Raw genomic sequence first — 18,847 nt, 5'->3', positions numbered from 1 at the left:
GCAAATTGTACATTAAAACCAGACCAGAAAAGGCTAAACATGATCTGAAAAGTCTTAATAGGAGAAGAGAAAACACACATACTCTTTCCATGAGTTCCCCTGAACCAGCGTTAGACCACCACTGGTTTTAGAGCTCCATTAAAAGGACTGCAGAGGGTTATAAAGTTAAATATCCGAGCTCTCATTATTGAACCAATGCAGCACCAACACATGCAGCCCAGAGCCGCAGAATAACTGACATGAGGAGGCGACCTAAACATCATGTATTAACCTTACATATAATATTTAATGTTTAGTATTAATTTACTAGTTTTTTTTTCTTATATTGTATATGTATTCAATTAATACATATTAAATTTTATTTATTTATTAATTTCTTTTTTATTTAAATTAATTTCACTTTTTCTGGAATTAATATACAATGCATTTTGTGTATTTATATTTAATTTCATATAATTTATATTAAATATAATATAATATTTGTTTCCTAGGGTATCGTATATCATGGGAGGAGTATAACCGTACTAACACGCGGGTTACACACTACCTGCCTAATGTTACTCTGGAATACAGAGTCACTGGACTGACCGCTATCACCACTTACACCATTGAGGTGGCCGGAATGACCTCCAAGGGTCAGGGTCAGCTGTCATCTTCAACCATCTCTTCAGGAGTACCACCAGGTAAAGTAATGCACGCACAAACCAGTCAAAACAGTTATGGCAAATTGTACATTAAAACCAGACCAGAAAAGGCTAAACATGATCAGAAAAGTCTTAATAGGAGAAGAGAAAACACACATACTCTTTCCATGAGTTCCCCTGAACCAGCGTTAGACCACCACTGGTTTTAGAGCTCCATTAAAAGGACTGCAGAGAGTTATAAAGTTAAATATCCGAGCTCTCATTATTGAACCGATGCAGCACCAACACATGCAGCCCAGAGCCGCAGAATAACTGACAGGAGGAGGCCCTGGCTGCGTGGAGTTCACGATTACGACTCCCACGACAGAGATCGTTTCTCCTTTATTGCTTCATTAGACCGTCTATGGCTTCCTGACTCAAACCATGCACGAGCTGCACTCATTTAAAAGTAAATGTAGACGTTTAAAGATGTATGAATCCTGAACGGTCATAGTGTCGCACCATGTTACCCTTATTACCCAAAGTTATACAGACCCTGCTGCTTTCATGACATTCCCACAGTGTTTTATTGGAGGCATATTTCATCTTCTGATAATAAGCTGGGTAGCAGCTATGAGTGTGGAATGATTTGTACCACAGTTCTCATTCGTTTCATGCAGACATTCAACTCTGCTTGCTATGGTTGCGTTGTGAAAAACATAGATATTAATAAGTAGTTGCCATATTTGAGAGCTCGGTACATTTTGGAACGGTCAATGTGTCGTCACTCGCAGTAAAAATCAAAAATCAGTTTTCCAAGATGCCACCACATTGTGCAGCCTCTAGATGTAAAAACCGCCAAAATTTTAATTCCTGAAGAAATAAGAAACTTTCACAGGTGAAAATTGTCATTTATTTTTTATTTATTTCTCTGTATACAAAGCCTCATCTTACCAAAAGAGGGCGGCATAACACAGCTAAACATTTTCACAATTCAACATTTCTTTAATGTTTGAGTCCTGAAACCATCTCTTCTACTCAGGATTTATTGCAAAATTATATTCAGAACTAAATCAAACTCAAAAAATTGATGGTTTGTGAACTAAAACACACGTTTCTCTCTCCCGATACAGAGCTTCCCGGGCCTCCCACAAACTTGGCCATCTCAAACATTGGCCCTCGATCAGTAACCTTACAGTTCAAGCCGGGATACGACGGCAAGACCTCAATTTCTCGTTGGCAAGTGGAGGCCCAGGTCAGTCACTCTTTATTCATGCGGGTGAAGTTGTAACATTCTCGATTTGATCTTTGCATGAATCTCTCTTTTGCATGAATCTCTGTCAGGTGGGTGTCATTGGAGAGAATGAGGATTGGGTGATGGTCCATCAGCTGGCCAACGAGCCTGATGCTCGCTCTCTGGAGGTCTCCGGCCTCAACCCCTACACCTTTTATAGGTGACACATACATTTATTTATTTATTACATTAATAGATTATTAAATAAGGCCTCGAGGGTGTGAAAGAAGAGTTAGTTCCTGTCTGACAGGTCTCCTTGAAATTAAATCATAAGTGGTCAGAGGAGACACATTTGAGCAGTGATTGGTCTCGCTTGACGACTTATGCTATTTTAGTATTATTTATATATATATTTAGTAAATTTGTCTTCTTTTTTTTTTTATATATATATATTTCTGTACAGCTTTTCTATATAGTTTTAGTGATTTTAGAACTTAATATTAAACTTATTCATTGCAGCAAGTTGACAAGGCAAAATTTATGTAGCTTATTTATTTAATTGAAATAATGTTGAAATAAAATTGAATAAAATATACATATTAGATGAAAAATGAAACTTAAACAAAAATTAAAGTACACACACACACACACACACACACACACACATATATATATAGTCGGAACTGTCCATTTTATAATATGGAATGGAAAAAATGTACATTGATCACATGTTGAGGTTAATGCATGTCTTAAATCATTTATCATATATAGTACATGGGCACAGGATTTCCTGTTTAAACTGGCTTAAATGGGCACATATCTGCACATTCTGTACATGCAAGGCTTTTCATTCCTCCTATCCCATGAAAAGGAAGCAAACCCGACTTCCTCTGGATCATCCGTTTTTATCCTTCTGCTCAGCTTCTTCTCCATGGTTACCAGAATTCAGGGAAACAGGTTTGGGATTAATAAGTGGGTGTTAAGGAAATTGGTAACACATGGGGTTGTACACATGACTCCCTGTTGTTTCTTTAGCCAATCAGATTCCTGCAATCATGCCCTCTGTGTCCGGGGATTTGTGCCGGAGAGTGATTCTCTGTGTTACTCCCCCAATTATGGTCAAAATCTGGTGTCTCTCAGGCCCCACTGCATTTGTGATATGTGTCCGGCTATCAGCACACACTTAATCCCCCCCTACCCCCCACCCCCTATACACACACACACACACACACACACACAGGTTTACATTTGTGAAAAGTGAGGACATCCCATAGGCGTAATGGTTTTTATACTGTACAGACCATATATTCTATTGCCCTACACCAACCCTACCCCTAAACCTACCCCTTACAGGAGACTTTGTGCTATTTCAGATTTTCAATACACTCCATTCTGTGTGATTTATAAGCGTTTTGAAAAGTGGGGACATGGGGTAATGTCCTGAAAAGTCACCTTCTCCTTGTAATACCTGTCATACCTTTGTCATTATACAAATGTATGTCCTCATTTGTCACAAAAACGCGTACACACACACACACACACACACATATAAATAAGGCACATATTTCAACCCCATTAAGGATTTGGAATGCATAGAGGTATTCAGAAAGGCTAATTTAGCCTTATATGCCTTTAACCAACACATTCATCTGTATGAACCCTTATATCTTCCTTTGTTTTAATGCAGTACCCTCTTGTGGCCCCACAAATGTTTCTGCATTTGCCACTACCTCCAGCAGCATTCTGGTCCGCTGGTTTGAAGTTCCCAAACCTGACCGGAATGGACTCATCTTGGGCTATAAGGTCTGTGAGCACTTTCAAGTGAAAAAAAAAACACCGTTCATTAAAACTATAAGCTGCGGTCATTTGTAACTTTAATTTTCAAGGCTTTCGTTGACATTTGCTTCAGATATTTTACCTGTACTAAAACTGCTTATATTGCAAACTGATATTTTGTTATCATATTATTTTAACTTCTTATCCTAATCATCAGACTGGTTTGTAGCACAAGTAGTTTGACCATTTACTGAAACTTGTTATTCTTTTAGTTATTCACCTAATGAATCGGAAGTCTCGCACATTCAAAGAAAATAGCTTATTTCCGCAACGCAAAATAAGGTTGATACAGTCTCTTTTTCACTTTCAGGTGGTGTATAAGGAGAAGGATTCAGACGCTCCTCTACAGTTCTGGACAGTGGAAGGAAACGCCAGTCACAGTGTTCAGCTAACCGGACTAGGCAAGTATGTTCTGTACGAGATCCAGGTGCTCGCCTTCACCCGCATCGGAGACGGCCGACCCAGCTCTCCTTCAATCCTGGAGCGAACCCTTGATGACGGTGAGCATGACAGTACACAACAAATAAATAGTTGCCTTATTAAATAATCAGATGTGTCTTTAAAAGTTCATGATGTTCTTTTATCAGTGCCCGGGCCGCCTGTCGTCATTCTTTTTCCTGAAGTCCGGACCACCTCTGTCAGACTCATCTGGCAGCCACCTTCCCAACCCAACGGCATCATACTGGGTACAAGAGTTTGTTTACTTATTTGTGCATTTGAGTGTGCATGCATTTCTTTTTTCTGGCTTTTATACTCAAATGCTTGTCTTCTGAATGACATCTTTTTACCATCATGAGGTTAAACATCCCTGAATACTTTCAATAGTGACTGTTAACGGATCCTACATGTGCAAATATACACAAAAATGTACAAATATCACATTAAAATAATTTATCCTGTTTTTCACCCATACTTACACTACCTTTCAAAGTGTAGGATCTGTATGATTTTTTATTGTCTTTTATGCTTACCAATGCTGCATTTATTTGAAAAAAGTACACTAAAAGCTGAAAAATTCTTAAATATTATTACAATTTAAAATAGCTCTTTTCTAATTTATTCCTGTGATGGCAAAGCTAAATTTTCTGCAGTCATTATGCCAGTCTTCACTGTTCCATCCATAATCCTTCAGAAATCATTCTAATGTGCTGATTGGTGTTCAAGAAACATTTCTTATCATTATCAATTTTGCAAACTGTTTTGCTGTTATTTCAATGTTATTTTTGTAGAAACTGTATTTTTGTAGGAACTGTTTTTCAGGATTATTTGATCAACTGAAAGTTAAAAGAACAGCATTTATTTGAAATAGAAATATTTTGTACTGTCAATTGTAATCAATTTAATGCTTTATTGCTGAATAAAAGTATTAATTTATTTAAAAAAAAAAAACATCTTACAAGCAAAAAAAAAATAGTGTAATTGCTTCCACTCCTAAGCGTCCCCATTGTAAACAAAATCACATTTGTTTTGCCTTTGTTCATTAGCTTGCGTTTCCTCTAATCAAGAAACGAGCCAAATATGTTACATTTCCTCAACTGCACGCAAGGAAAAGCACAGTTTGTCCTGTCCTGATCTCTGTGATGTCATCGGTTCCCTCTCCAGCCTATCAGATCACATACCGCCTGAACTCCACCAATAGCAACACAGCCACGTTTGACGTCTTGAACTCCAGCGCACGGCAGTATACCGTCACCGGACTGAGGCCGGAATCCGTGTATGTGTTCCGTATCCGAGCGCAGACACGCAAGGGTTGGGGAGAGGCAGCGGAGGCTTTGGTGGTCACCACCGAAAAGAGAGGTAATGCATATTGTTGTCACACATCAACAAGATGCTTAATGTCAACACATCACAGTGTGTGACATTAAGCAAGAAATAAATTATAAACAGTTCAAATTAAACAGTAATAGGCATCCATGTGCCTTCCCCATCCATATGATCTCTTTGTCACAGGTTCACGTAATTAGATCTAAAGTGCATGTTTGTGTGTTCATGTCTCTGAACGGAGACGTCTATGGTCCACTGAGGTCAAGCTCAAAACAAATCAATCCCTTCTAGCCAGACCCGCTTTGGTGTGGTTTGAAACGTCTGGAGAAAGTTTTGCTGCACTGACTTCCACTCAAGCAAAGGCACATTCCACTTACAGAGTATTATAATCAAACTTTAGATTATTTATCCAGTGCACTGATCCAGTGTAGATATCAGAGGTTTTGAGTTGTAAAGTGTTCTTATATAGTGTAATATGAGTTTCATAATGTATTTTTAAAAATGTTAACAGTGTTCTGCAGGATTATAAGTGTGCAGTGAAGCATTGATCATATTGTATGACTGCACATATAAAACCAGTGTTGGAATGATAATTTAAAGCTTACTTCCCAGGCTACAAGTAAAATTGCTTAACAAATGTATAGCTAAACTAAAAATTAAACTACATTGAAGCTTTTTAAATCACCATTTGCTATTGCTAGTCTCAGGGTAATGGCACAATCACTTCCTAAAGATAACTTTATGGACAAAAATTTGAATATACCTGAGAGATGATTTTTTATTTTTTTTATTTTCATGTATCAGATTATATATTTGTAATGTATGTCATTTAATTCCGCTTTCAGAGCACAAAAAAAGATCTCTGTTACAGTTAAAAGCAATATGTTTAAACAGATAAATTGCAATAAAAGGCAATACGCTGTATTAAATAAGAAAAGTCATAATGGCTTGATTAAAAACTTTTAAATATTTGTCTTTGTTTAAGTTTTTTAATGTGCTTATGCTTGACCTTTGACCTCCAGCTCGGCCCCAGCCCACCAGCCGTCCCACGGTCCCTCAGGAAAACGTACAGGCACGCAGCGTGCAGTTGTCATGGGAACCCGGCAGCGACGGTTTATCGCCGGTCCGGTATTACACGGTTCAGGTCAGAGAGCTGCCTGAGAAGAACTGGACGGTTCATTCTGCGTCTGTTAGCCACGAGTCCAGCTCCTATATTGTTGACAGGTACAAAAGACATCTGCTGGGAAGTTTTGTGTGATTTGACTTGAAAGTCCTTCATGCATAAAGTCACAGTACTTCACTGCACAGATGTTCCATAAACAAGTGACGATACTTGTAACTTTATACTGGCTTTACGCAAAGCATATTCCGAGCAGCAGCCTGTGTTTTGACTTGTGTGTGATTTTTATTATTTTTTTCAGACTGAAGCCCTTCACCTCCTATCAGTTCAGAGTGAAGGCCACTAATGATATTGGAGACAGTGACTACAGCGAAGAGAGTGAAGCCATTACAACACTACAGGACGGTTAGAACATTTAACCCTTTCCTCTTCTTTCCACTTCTATTGTACTCTTTATCAGTGTTTTATTGTGGACTGTACATCCAGCATTTCAAATGTTCTTACCTTGTGTCCAAGACTGCCCAAACTAGTCTTTAGTAGGTCAGGCAAATGGTCTTCCAGCCTAATCAGCTGACAAGTGCCGCAAACCCCTCTAAAATCTGCAAACCAGACAAACCCGTGCAGGTTGGGAGAACCAGCTTACAGTAGGCTGCTTTAAACTGCCTTTTTCAGCAGTGTTGTTATGGCCAAGATTGAAGTCAACAACTCATATGTTCTATAAACAGTGTGGCAAACAAGATTTTTGGGAGACGCTCAATTAAATTATTTAAAAAATGAACAGATGAATTACTGCTTACAAACAAACGCTTAGCAGCATCATTTGGTTCTTCTGGCACACTGGAAAAGAGCTGTAATAAATTAGTGATTTATTCGATTTGAGGCTAAAAAGTCTTGTTTGTGGGGTAAAAAAAAACCATTTCCAAAAGATAGATATAATAGTTCAATATAATTTCAGTGGACTATTTCACCCAATATTTGTGTGTGCTATGTATCAGTAAGGTTTTTTTTTTTTTTTGACAGGAATTCACTTTTATTTGGTGTGCATTAAAAGAAACCTAAAAAAAAGTATCAGTACCACAAAAAATGTAAGCAACATAGACAACTTTTAACAATTATAATAAAAAAATATTTTTAGCACCGTCAACGTATTAAAATGATTTTTGAGTTTGAATTACATTTTAAAATATATGAAAACAAATTTTGACAATATTACTGTTTTCACTGTATTTTCTTTTTTTATCAAATTAATGCAGCCTTGATGAGCATAAGAGACTTCTTTCAAAAATTCCTAGTCATATATAGACAGTGTTGCAGCTCACTAGGTTTTGGAGCAGAGCCATATCCTTCTCTACATGGTCTCGCCGCCTTCAGAACATTTAACCCTTTCCTCTTCTTTCCACTTCTATTGTACTCTTTATCAGTGTTTTATTGTGGACTGTACATCCAGCATTTCAAATGTTCTTACCTTGTGTCCAAGACTGCCCAAACTAGTCTTTAGTAGGTCAGGCAAATGGTCTTCCAGCCTAATCAGCTGACAAGTGCCGCAAACCCCTCTAAAATCTGCAAACCAGACAAACCCGTGCAGGTTGGGAGAACCAGCTTACAGTAGGCTGCTTTAAACTGCCTTTTTCAGCAGTGTTGTTATGGCCAAGATTGAAGTCAACAACTCATATGTTCTATAAACAGTGTGGCAAACAAGATTTTTGGGAGACGCTCAATTAAATTATTTTAAAAATGAACAGATGAATTACTGCTTACAAACAAACGCTTAGCAGCATCATTTGGTTCTTCTGGCACACTGGAAAAGAGCTGTAATAAATTAGTGATTTATTCGATTTGAGGCTAAAAAGTCTTGTTTGTGGGGTAAAAAAAAACCATTTCCAAAAGATAGATATAATAGTTCAATATAATTTCAGTGGACTATTTCACCCAATATTTGTGTGTGCTATGTATCAGTAAGGTTTTTTTTTTTTTTTGACAGGAATTCACTTTTATTTGGTGTGCATTAAAAGAAACCTAAAAAAAAGTATCAGTACCACAAAAAATGTAAGCAACATAGACAACTTTTAACAATTATAATAAAAAAATATTTTTAGCACCGTCAACATATTAAAATGATTTTTGAGTTTGAATTACATTTTAAAATATATGAAAACAAATTTTGACAATATTACTGTTTTCACTGTATTTTCTTTTTTTTATCAAATTAATGCAGCCTTGATGAGCATAAGAGACTTCTTTCAAAAATTCCTAGTCATATATAGACAGTGTTGCAGCTCACTAGGTTTTGGAGCAGAGCCATATCCTTCTCTACATGGTCCCGCCGCCTTCTTTTCTCTGAATATATACAGCCAAATCATTCTGTATGTGATGTGTGTTTCATGAATTGACCATTTTATAGCACACAGATGCTATTCGGGCTGTATTACGAGAGCTTGACTTCACTGTCATGATAGCAGCCAAGCTCTTATTGTAAACCAAGGTGATGCTATTGTGTTCCAGCGATGATGTCATTGCTGGAGGCAGTAGAACAAGTGAGGTAATACAGTATCTCTGGTTGTTGTGAAGTAACTTTAGTGAAGCGAGACAGGCCATGCATAATGCCTGTTTAAAACCCAACACAACAAATCAGGCTGTAAGACAGGCTTGGCATGTTTAGCAATGCAGTGTTTATGTAGTGTAAGACATTGTAGCTGATGCAGCAAAACATTAAAAGAGATGCCAGGTACACAATTATCTTTCTGTCCCTCCCTCTCCATTTAATTGTATCTCTTGCTTTCTCCAGCTCCTGACGAATCTCCCACAATCCTAACTGTCACGCCACACACCACAACCTCTGTGCTGATATGCTGGCAGGTAAGTGGGCAGGGCTTTTCACTTATAGCACTTACATGCTTTTCCATCAGCGGTTTGCAATAACAGAGCAGGAGGGCACAGTATGTATCTAAAACACATATTCTCAAAGTCACTCCTGAATTACCCTTTCAAAGAGGGCAGGATGTAAAAGCCGCAGGCCTCTAGTTCATGTCTTTATCCATTCAGGTGGAAAAAAAGGTGAGTGAACTGGTTCCTCCCCCAGAACCAGTTAATTCACGCTTTACTGTGGGGATTTTCCTGATTTGCTTATTAAACTTGAGTTTAGAATTAGCAAAAGCTTGGTTTATCCTTGCATTTATCCAGAGTATAAAGATGTCTTCCCTCTGGCTATTAGCAACGTACATGTTTACACAACCTCCAATTGCACGTACTCAACATGACTCAATGCTAGACACAAATCAAATGGCAAAAGCTTAAAAGGGGCGGGACTGTCTTTTTTCTGACCAGTAGCAGAAGGAGCAGAAGTGGCTCAGATATTCCGCACTTCACCTTTAATGGCACTGTTGATTATGTGTGGTGACATTCGCTCAGCATGTCCTGTCGTCCTTAGCCCCCTCCTGAGGAGAAGATTAATGGGATCCTACTGGGCTTCCAAATCCGATATCGGGAGTTACTTTACGATCGGCTCCGAAGTTTCAGCACTCATGCTATCAGCAGCCCTTCAACCAGCTGGGCAGAACTCACATGTAAGCATAAGACATTCAGTATCACTAGTGACATGTCTCTCGATGTGTGCCCTAAGCGAGACATGACCCAAAAATAAAGTATACATATTTGGCCAATACGGCACATCTCTTTGTTTTATTTATTTGCAGAGTCATTTCTCTTTAATGTTCATTATTATTTGTCTTTCATAATAACTAATGTTTTAATTGATTCATAGCCCAAATCATACATATGTTTAAAAAAATGTAATGAACTATTAATATATAGATTAATGTTAATAATAATAATCAAATTTAAGAATAAAATGTTCATACAAAAATAGAAATCTTCATTAATGGCCTTCATTTTATTAAATCAAGCTTCATTTTATACTCAGTATGAACTATTTTAAAATATTTAAGCTAATTTATAACTCATTCTTTTTATATTAACTAATATTTAAATTTATTCACAGCCCAAAACAATAAATATATTTGAAAAATGAATTACAAAGTAAGGAAAATAAAATAATTGTTTTAATTAATATTGATATTAATCAAAATTAAGAATGAAATGTCCATACAAAAATGAAATATCTTCATTAATGGCCTGTTTGTTCAAAAGTATCATTTTATTAAACCAAGCATAATTTTACATTCAGTATTAAAGTGGTCATATGATGCGATTTCAAGTTGTCCTTTCTCTTTGGAGTGTTACAAGCTGATTGTGCATAGATAAGATCCCTGAAGATGCAAAGACTAAAGTCTCAAAACCAAAGAGATATTCTTTATCAAAGTTAAGACTCTGCCACGCCCCCCTAAAACGGCTCGTTCTAACACGCCCCCACATATCTACCTCACTATGAGGAAATATTAGCATAATGCCGCCCAAATGTGCACGCAAAGAAAGAAGGCGTGGTTTCAGTAACCGCAGTTAGTGTTGAAGAAGCCATGTCAGGGAGACGCTGTGTGTTTCTAGATGCATTTAGGAATCTTTAAGATTACTTACAACAGAACAGCAATGCATTTTATGGACGACCATTTCGTGAACCTAGGAGAGGAGGTAATTCTGACTTTGCTAGGACAATCAGGCGCTTTTGAGTCAGCTACTGTTTTGTTATTAGTTTAAGTATTTGCTATTGACTGTTCAAATGCGGAGTTTTGTGCATCCTGTGTGTGTGTGTGCATGCGTGCGTGCGTACACGCGTGAGAGAGAGAGCGAGAGAGACCAGCTTCATCATTGTGTCTGTCATGCAACTCTGTTCCCCTTTCGGGCTCTGTCTTTACATTTATTTTGAAAGAGGAAGCTCGTGATTATGGTAAGGGGCGTTACATTTCTGATGAGTGCTTGTGGTGTTCGGCCAATCACAGTGCACTGGGTCAGCTGGCCAATCAGAGCTGACTGCGCTCGTCGGAAGGAGGGACTTTGTAGAAAACGATGCGTTTGAGAGAGGCGGGGCATAGAGGACCTACAATAATGTACAGTATTTGAAAAAGAATGTGTTTTTTGAACATTAAAGCGTCAACATATTCTGTTACACCAAATACACAAAATATTTGATCTTTACAAAAGCATCATATGACCCCTTTAACTATTTTAAAATATTTAAGCTGGTTTCTCACTGTCATTATTTTTATGGTCATATCTTCTTTATTTATGTTCTCCTCGTCCTGCACTTCCTCTTCTGCAGCTCCATACAGCATACAGAACCTCAGCGATCCCTCCCTCACTCAGTATGAGCTGGACAGTAAGTCACTTCCTGTTTCTTCTGGCTATTTTTTCCTTTTTGTCTTTCCCAGTCCATAAAGTTTATATATGATTGTGTCTAATCCAGTACATGTCAAGCCTTACTTAAGAGTTGAGAATAGGCAGTCTAGATGTTTGGGCTAGCTGCTATTCTCACCTCACGTCTAGAGTGCTAATGCATTAAAGAGCTGCATCTGGTTTCTCTCTGCCGTTGATCTCTGCTGAAAGAGCAGTGTGTAAACTGAGTTTAGATAAGCAGACTGACTCATCTTTCAGGATGGGAGCTGACACAGTTTCCAGGGAAAGTCTGAGTCAAAGTTAATGAAACAAAGATGGTTGAGAAATTGTTTTAGTTTAGTTTTTTTTAGTTTTTTTTTTTGAAGTAGATAAAACTTGTTGTAAAGTGCCAACCATGGATGAAAGAAAAAAATGCCATTTTTGCTCTTCTGTAGATCTTATGAAACACAAGCGCTATGAAATCAGAATGAGTGTCTATAATGCTGTTGGTGAGGGACCAACTAGCTCACCACAGGAAGTCTTTGTTGGCGAAGCAGGTAAAACCTTTATTACCTTTATGAAGTTTTTCTTAGCTTACAAACAAAAAGGAGCAAAACTTCACCTCACATCGATGTTCCCTCACAGTTCCCACTGCCCCGCCTCAAAATATGGTCATCCAATCAGCTACTGCCACACAATTTGATGTGACATGGGACCCGCCTCCGTTGGAGACTCAGAATGGAGATATTCAGGGTTATAAGGTCAGACTCTACTGACTATGTGGAAAATGTTTTTAGTGTGACTCCCATCTACATTTTCTGTATGATGGTTATATGTTGACCTTCCATGACTCATTCAAACTAAATTATTGTGCAATTTATGTGGAGAAATCAGTGTGGTAACACTTTACTTGAAGGGGTGTGCAAAAGACTGACATGGCACCTTCATAATCATGACATGACACATGTCATGAATATGAAGGAGGTTTTATGCATGTTTATGACAACTGTCATTAAGTGTCATTCGCTCAGTTATGTAATTTTTAATGCAAATATGACATTATTTGACCTAACGCTAACCTAACCCTACCCCTACCCTTACCCCTAGCCATAGCCCATAACAAAGACATCTCAAACAATGTCATCTTTGCATAAAAAATGACATAACTGAGCGAATGACACTTAATGACAGTTGTCATAAACATGCATAAAACCTCCTTCATATTCATGACATGTGTCATGTCATGATTATGTAGGTGTCATGTCATGATTATGAAGGTGTCATGTCAGTCTTATGCACACCCCTTCAAGTAAAGTGTAACCATCAGTATCAGTAATTTGCTTTGTAACTTGATAAAATCTATATGTGAAGGTCATTTTTAAAAAGTTGCAAAAATGCATGATGAGGCTTGGAACATGTTTCCAAGACCTTTATAATGTGACCTTTTAAATAAGAAAGGAAAAAGTTTTTTTTTTTTTTTTTTTAAATCAACCCCTGGGACATAAAAGTGCATGAAGCTAAAGAAACGCCTAAAACAGACATGCAAAACAATAATATGAGTGTGACCTTTTGTTTTATTCTTGCAGATTTTCTTTTGGGAATATCAGCGGAAAAACGAGACTGAGAAACTGAGGACTCTCTTCCTGCCAGAGGGAGGGGTGAAGCTCAAGAATCTAACGGGCTACACCACCTACATGATCAGTGTTGCTGCTTTTAATGCAGCCGGCGATGGGCCACGCAGCCTACCGACCAGAGGAAGAACCCAGCAAGCTGGTGAGGAAACTTTACAGTTAGTTCTGTCCTTACCTGTCTTGTCCAGGACCTTCATGCATATCACAATAGTTAACAAAAACGCTTGTTCCAGGTCATTTGCTAAGCATATGATGTGCTAAGTATTGGAAGACCACTCTAACTGCACTAGATAGATTTTTTTCAGATTTTAAAGCTGAATGCAGTCATTTTACTTTTAATAGCTATCTAAATTAACGCAGGCATAAGACTGTAGCTTATTTTACTGTAAACACACGGGGAGTCAATCAGAAGTTTGTAATGATGGAAACTATTTCAAATGATTTAATTATTTATGAGTCCAAGAACTTCTGGAATGTGAACCGCTGCTGACAACAGGCCAAAAAATATAAAAAACTCAAGTTATCCTTTGCTTCTAATCAGTAAATCTGCTATCTGCATTTGTTTGTGTGCATAACCCGCTGAGTGGCATTAAACAGCTTGAAAGATCAAAGACAATTTTTAATATAACTCCGACTGGATTCGTCTGAAAGAAGAAAGTCATATACACCTAGGGTGACTTGAGGGTGAGTAATTTTCATGGGCTAATTTTCATTTTTGGGTGAACCAACCCTTTAAGACCACTTATTATGTGTGGTTGAAGTACTGTTGACATACTAAAGAGTATTGTTTTTGCTTGTGGTTTCAACTGCATATAACAGCTTGACAGTTTTTTGTCGATATCTTAAATTGCTCTTCCAGAAAACACTTTGACTGACATTAAACGGTTTTGTCTCAAGCTGTGGAGCTGAAATACATACGAAGGCAGCACAATAAATCCACAAGAGTCTGACAATCTTCTCACAAACTGTGTCTATCTTCCTCTCCTTTGTCTAAAAAGATTTGTCTCTATATCATGTATATCATGTCTGCTCTCTTTCTTTTTCCCCCAGAGATAGAAACAGGCACAGAATGACAGGTAATTTTGTTGTAGCCATTTTTTGTTCCAAAAAGGGTTTAAAGTCTTAATTCCAGGAAAGGGAGAGAGGCAGACACATTTAAGTCATTGAGACTGTCGGTCGTGGTCTCTCCTGACTAGCAGATGTTTTCTCTTTCAGCTCCCAGTGCTCCCAGTTTCATCCATTTCAGTGAGCTTACCACCACCTCTGTTAACGTGTCGTGGGGCGAGCCTGTCTTCCCTAACGGCATCCTTGAGGGTTACAGACTTATCTACGAGCCCTGCATGCCTGTTGATGGTCAGTGTCTTTCTTTTTTCATGTATAGATTTCAGATTTAATGCATAACAACACCTTTAGCTTCAAAATTCCTTTTTCTAAAACCTTACTACCATTATTAGATAATCATGAGTTTAATTGATATAGTCAGTGAGTAGTCACAGAATAGAGAGAGAGAGAGTGTGTGTGTGTGTGTGTGTGTCTGTGTGTGTGTCTGTGTGTATGTGTGTGTGTGTGTGTGTGTGTGTATCTGTTTGTGTGCAGGGGTGTTGGACCCGGGAAGAAACTTTCCTTCCAGAATTGTGCGAACATCAAATTGTGAATATTATAATCAATCAGGGTCCACAATTAACATTTTCCACACTTACCAATGGTGGGCTAATTGAAAAGATACTATCCATAAATATTTTAACTGCCCATGAAACCATATTTAGCATTATTTTTATTCTAAAATAATAAAAAATAAAATTATTTAGGTATTTTTCTTTGCTTATTTCTGAAAAACAGCACATGTAATTTTGGTATAACTCACAAACAGTATTATTTTAATATGTATATACTATTATAGTATTCAATAATATTTTGATATTTTTTATCTTTTTTATATTGTTTTTAAATTATTTTATTTTTCATATTTATATTTTTATATTTGAGTAATTTTGTTATGTGCTTTTGTCATTTTTATTAGTTTTTGTTTATTTTTTTAACACAGTTTTTGTTTAATAAAGTTAATTTAGTTAATTATTTTATTTTTAAGTTGAACTTTTTCATCTAATATTTATATATTATATTAGCTTTATTTCGATTTAAAAAAATGATTTAATAGTTTTAGTTAACATAAACAAAGATAAACTATTCTCTGTTGAAACAGCACCTGTCACAACTCATTTTGGTTTCTTTAGTGGCTTGGTCTCTACATATTTCTGGAGAAAACTTTAGGAGTCTTTAAAAATGTATAATGTGCATCAAATTATCATTATTTCAAGTCAACTTAAACGCTACAAAAATTCTAAAATTACCTAAATTATAAAATTATAAAAATTAAAAAGCCTAACAACATTACCAGCCAAATTGTTAACTGGCCAAAGCCATTTTGCATGCATTTAGCTTGATGAGTGTTCATTTTGGACCTTGCAATCATTATTCAGGGGCCAGCAAAATTGTTGAGATGAGATCTACACCCACGTATGAGTGTGTGTTGAGCTCCTGTTGCCTGAACTAAAAGTAGTGTGTTTGTCTAGAGTCCTCAGTGGCCTGTGTCGACTGTCTTCACTCCCCCTCCCCCCCAGGCGTCAGTAAGATCGTGACGGTGGACGTGAAGGGGAACGCCCCTCTGTGGCTGAAAATCAAAGACCTGGCGGATGGCGTCACATACAACTTCCGCATTCGCGCCAAAACCTTCACCTATGGTCCAGAGGTGGAGGCCAACATCACCACAGGACCTGGAGAAGGTCTGTCTGCATGCTTTCTCTGTCCCTCCGTACAATTTCAGCTAAGCAATTTCAGTAAGTTAATGTAACCCCATTGCTTCTTTGTGATCAGGAGCCCCGGGCCCTCCCGGTGAGCCCTTCATCTCCCGATATGGCTCCGCCCTCACCATCCACTGGACCAATGGGGATCCCGGGCGGGCACCTATTACCCGCTATGTTATAGAGGCCAGGCCGTCAGGTGAGGTTATTTAAGATACCAATTTGCACTTTGCAAATTGTGTGTGCACTAATTACTTTCCTATTGTCTTCAAATTTCCTGTCATTTCTTTAATGTGTGTCTAAGAAGTGTCAAAATGACAAAAATAGAATAGAAATAGTCACATGTTCTGTGCAACCTAAAGTTTTCCAGAGTAAAGTTTTCCACTGTGTTCATTTACACACGAGCAGCTCATGATCCAGTATTTTCGATGTCTCAGAGCAGCTCAGTTCACAGTGAATGCTGCTCCACTTGAACAGTGACAAAAATAAAACCCAAATAGATATTGAACTGAAATAGGCTAAACTGAATTCAGTACATTTTAGTTTAAAGTGAAAAATAACTCAATATTGTCTGATTTAGAAGACCCAACTCAAGACTTGTATTCAAGGAAATGAGTAAACCCAAATCAAATATTCATTCTCTCTGACTTTAAGGCCCATGCTTAGCACGAGGTCCGTTTGGCAGCACATTCATCAACCAAATTCCTAGATACAAATTCTTCCAAACAATGAAGAGTGATTCCATATGCCTCAGTCTGGAAAAAAGATGCTGACGGCAGCTTGTGTCCGATGAAGGAGATACTGTATATTGATGTGAGCGGTCCAATTGAGACAAAGCAGATCAGATTCCCTCAGTGACTGAGGAGAAGCTGTGCTCGAATGAGAAAAGAGTGAGTTCTGGGGGAGAAGCAGATGGGATTGATTTAAAGACCCATACATTAGCGTGATGTGTGCCAGGCCATCTTTGCATGCCATTCATGTGCCGTAGAGGTGGAATATTATTTTCACACTCTGCCCTGAAGATCTAATCCTGTCATTTTTCTACCAGGCCTGGCACATGACACCAGCACTGCTTTCTCTCTCTCTTCACTGCTCCTGAAGGCACTTGGGGTTCTCGGTAGCACATTAAACACATTAGACATAGCTGAAATGACATGTGATCTATATTGTGATGAAATTATATTTGATGAGGTCTCACCTCTGAATTATTAGCTCTGACAGCTGCGGCAGTGTTAAACACACACACAAAAACAGTGCATTCTTAAAGGCATTGTATATCCCAAAACAAAAATGTGGTAATTATTAACATTTTTCACACCCATGTTGTTTCAAACTTGTATACGGATTTAGAATGACATGAAGGTAAGTAAATAATGACATGGTTTTTATATTTGTGTGTGCTGTTTCTCTAAGGTGATCAGACTCGTAGAACTTATGACTTATATAAACTATGCTGCAATGAATGACTAGCCATTTTTCTATCTTTAAAAAAAAAAATTCCAGATGAAGGCTTGTGGGACATCTTAATCAAGGACATTCCCAAGGAAGTGACTTCGTATACCTTCAACATGGATATCTTAAAACAGGGAGTCAGCTATGACTTCCGGGTCATCGGGGTGAATGATTATGGGTACGGATCTCCAAGCCAACCGTCACCATCCATATCAGGTTAGTTCAAACCTTCAAAGTGAAAATCAATCTGAAAATCATACCAAAGTCAATTCTTCTAATAGTATATACATTTGTTTTTAATTCCAGCACAAAAAGTGGCTCCGTTCTATGAGGAATGGTGGTTTCTGGTGGTGGTTGCTCTGGTCGGCCTCATTTTCATCCTGCTTCTAGTTTTCATCCTCATCATCAGAGGCCAGAGCAAGAAATATGCTAAGAAATCTGACTCAAGTATGTGCCTGTCTGTCTGTCTGTCTGTCTGTCTATCTATCTATCTATCTATCTATCTATCTATCTATCTATATATATATATATATATATATATCGTTTCTTCTGTCTGTCTATTGTTCTGTCTATATGTAGTTATGTCTGTTTGTGTCCATCCATCCATTTATTGTTCAGTCTGTCTGTCATTTTTTTCTATCATTCTATTTGTCTATTGTTCTTTATGTCTGTCTGTTTGTATGTTTGTGTGTGTGTGTTGAATGAAACAGCATTGTTGTTTCTGTGACATCATCAGTGTGGAATGTGTGTGTAAGTGTGTGGTCAGCATTTCTGTAGTAAGAGCAGGCAGACCACAACAGTACTGAGGGGTGGGACAGTCATGTGGGTCACTAAACATGCTAAACACACTGAGGGAGCATGTGAGGCCCAGTTTTTGCTTCCACACAAAAACACACTACATCACACAAATGTCCAACACACACACACACACACACACGTATGCACTATTCACACAACACCACCTGCCAGCCCAGAACCGTTTTATCTTAATGAGGGTGTTGAGCTCCAAAATGTAGAGATTAAATGACCTTTTGGTTTTGGTGGCATTGTATCCTGTTATTATGATCGACCCCATAACAAAATTAATTTCTGTTTCAATTAATTTAGTAAGACTTAAAGCA

At 37.8% G+C, this 18,847-nt stretch overlaps 1 protein-coding gene across 1 annotated transcript in view; it reads left to right on the top strand.

Moving 5' to 3' along the window:
• LOC107574310 (protein sidekick-2-like) overlaps positions 1-18,847 on the top strand; it is a 51,160-nt gene that overhangs the window by 20,055 nt on the left and 12,258 nt on the right. The window contains exons 15-35 of the mRNA XM_016260754.1: positions 492-683; positions 1,757-1,878; positions 1,968-2,077; positions 2,893-2,975; positions 3,545-3,660; positions 4,004-4,193; positions 4,281-4,379; positions 5,296-5,490; positions 6,480-6,681; positions 6,879-6,982; positions 9,363-9,433; positions 10,005-10,140; positions 11,790-11,846; positions 12,298-12,399; positions 12,488-12,603; positions 13,429-13,615; positions 14,689-14,826; positions 16,095-16,256; positions 16,348-16,473; positions 17,778-17,942; positions 18,033-18,173. Of these exons, the coding sequence (XP_016116240.1) occupies positions 492-683; positions 1,757-1,878; positions 1,968-2,077; positions 2,893-2,975; positions 3,545-3,660; positions 4,004-4,193; positions 4,281-4,379; positions 5,296-5,490; positions 6,480-6,681; positions 6,879-6,982; positions 9,363-9,433; positions 10,005-10,140; positions 11,790-11,846; positions 12,298-12,399; positions 12,488-12,603; positions 13,429-13,615; positions 14,689-14,826; positions 16,095-16,256; positions 16,348-16,473; positions 17,778-17,942; positions 18,033-18,173 (2,814 nt within the window). The remainder of the gene's footprint in view (positions 1-491; positions 684-1,756; positions 1,879-1,967; positions 2,078-2,892; positions 2,976-3,544; positions 3,661-4,003; positions 4,194-4,280; positions 4,380-5,295; positions 5,491-6,479; positions 6,682-6,878; positions 6,983-9,362; positions 9,434-10,004; positions 10,141-11,789; positions 11,847-12,297; positions 12,400-12,487; positions 12,604-13,428; positions 13,616-14,688; positions 14,827-16,094; positions 16,257-16,347; positions 16,474-17,777; positions 17,943-18,032; positions 18,174-18,847) is intronic.

Source organism: Sinocyclocheilus grahami, unplaced genomic scaffold, assembly GCF_001515645.1.
Source record: "Sinocyclocheilus grahami isolate Dianchi unplaced genomic scaffold, SAMN03320097.WGS_v1.1 scaffold2179.1, whole genome shotgun sequence".
In the NCBI taxonomy this organism is placed as follows: Eukaryota; Metazoa; Chordata; class Actinopteri; order Cypriniformes; family Cyprinidae; genus Sinocyclocheilus; species Sinocyclocheilus grahami.
The sequence above is the reverse complement of the archived record's forward strand: the minus strand, read 5'-3'. Positions and strand labels throughout refer to the sequence as shown.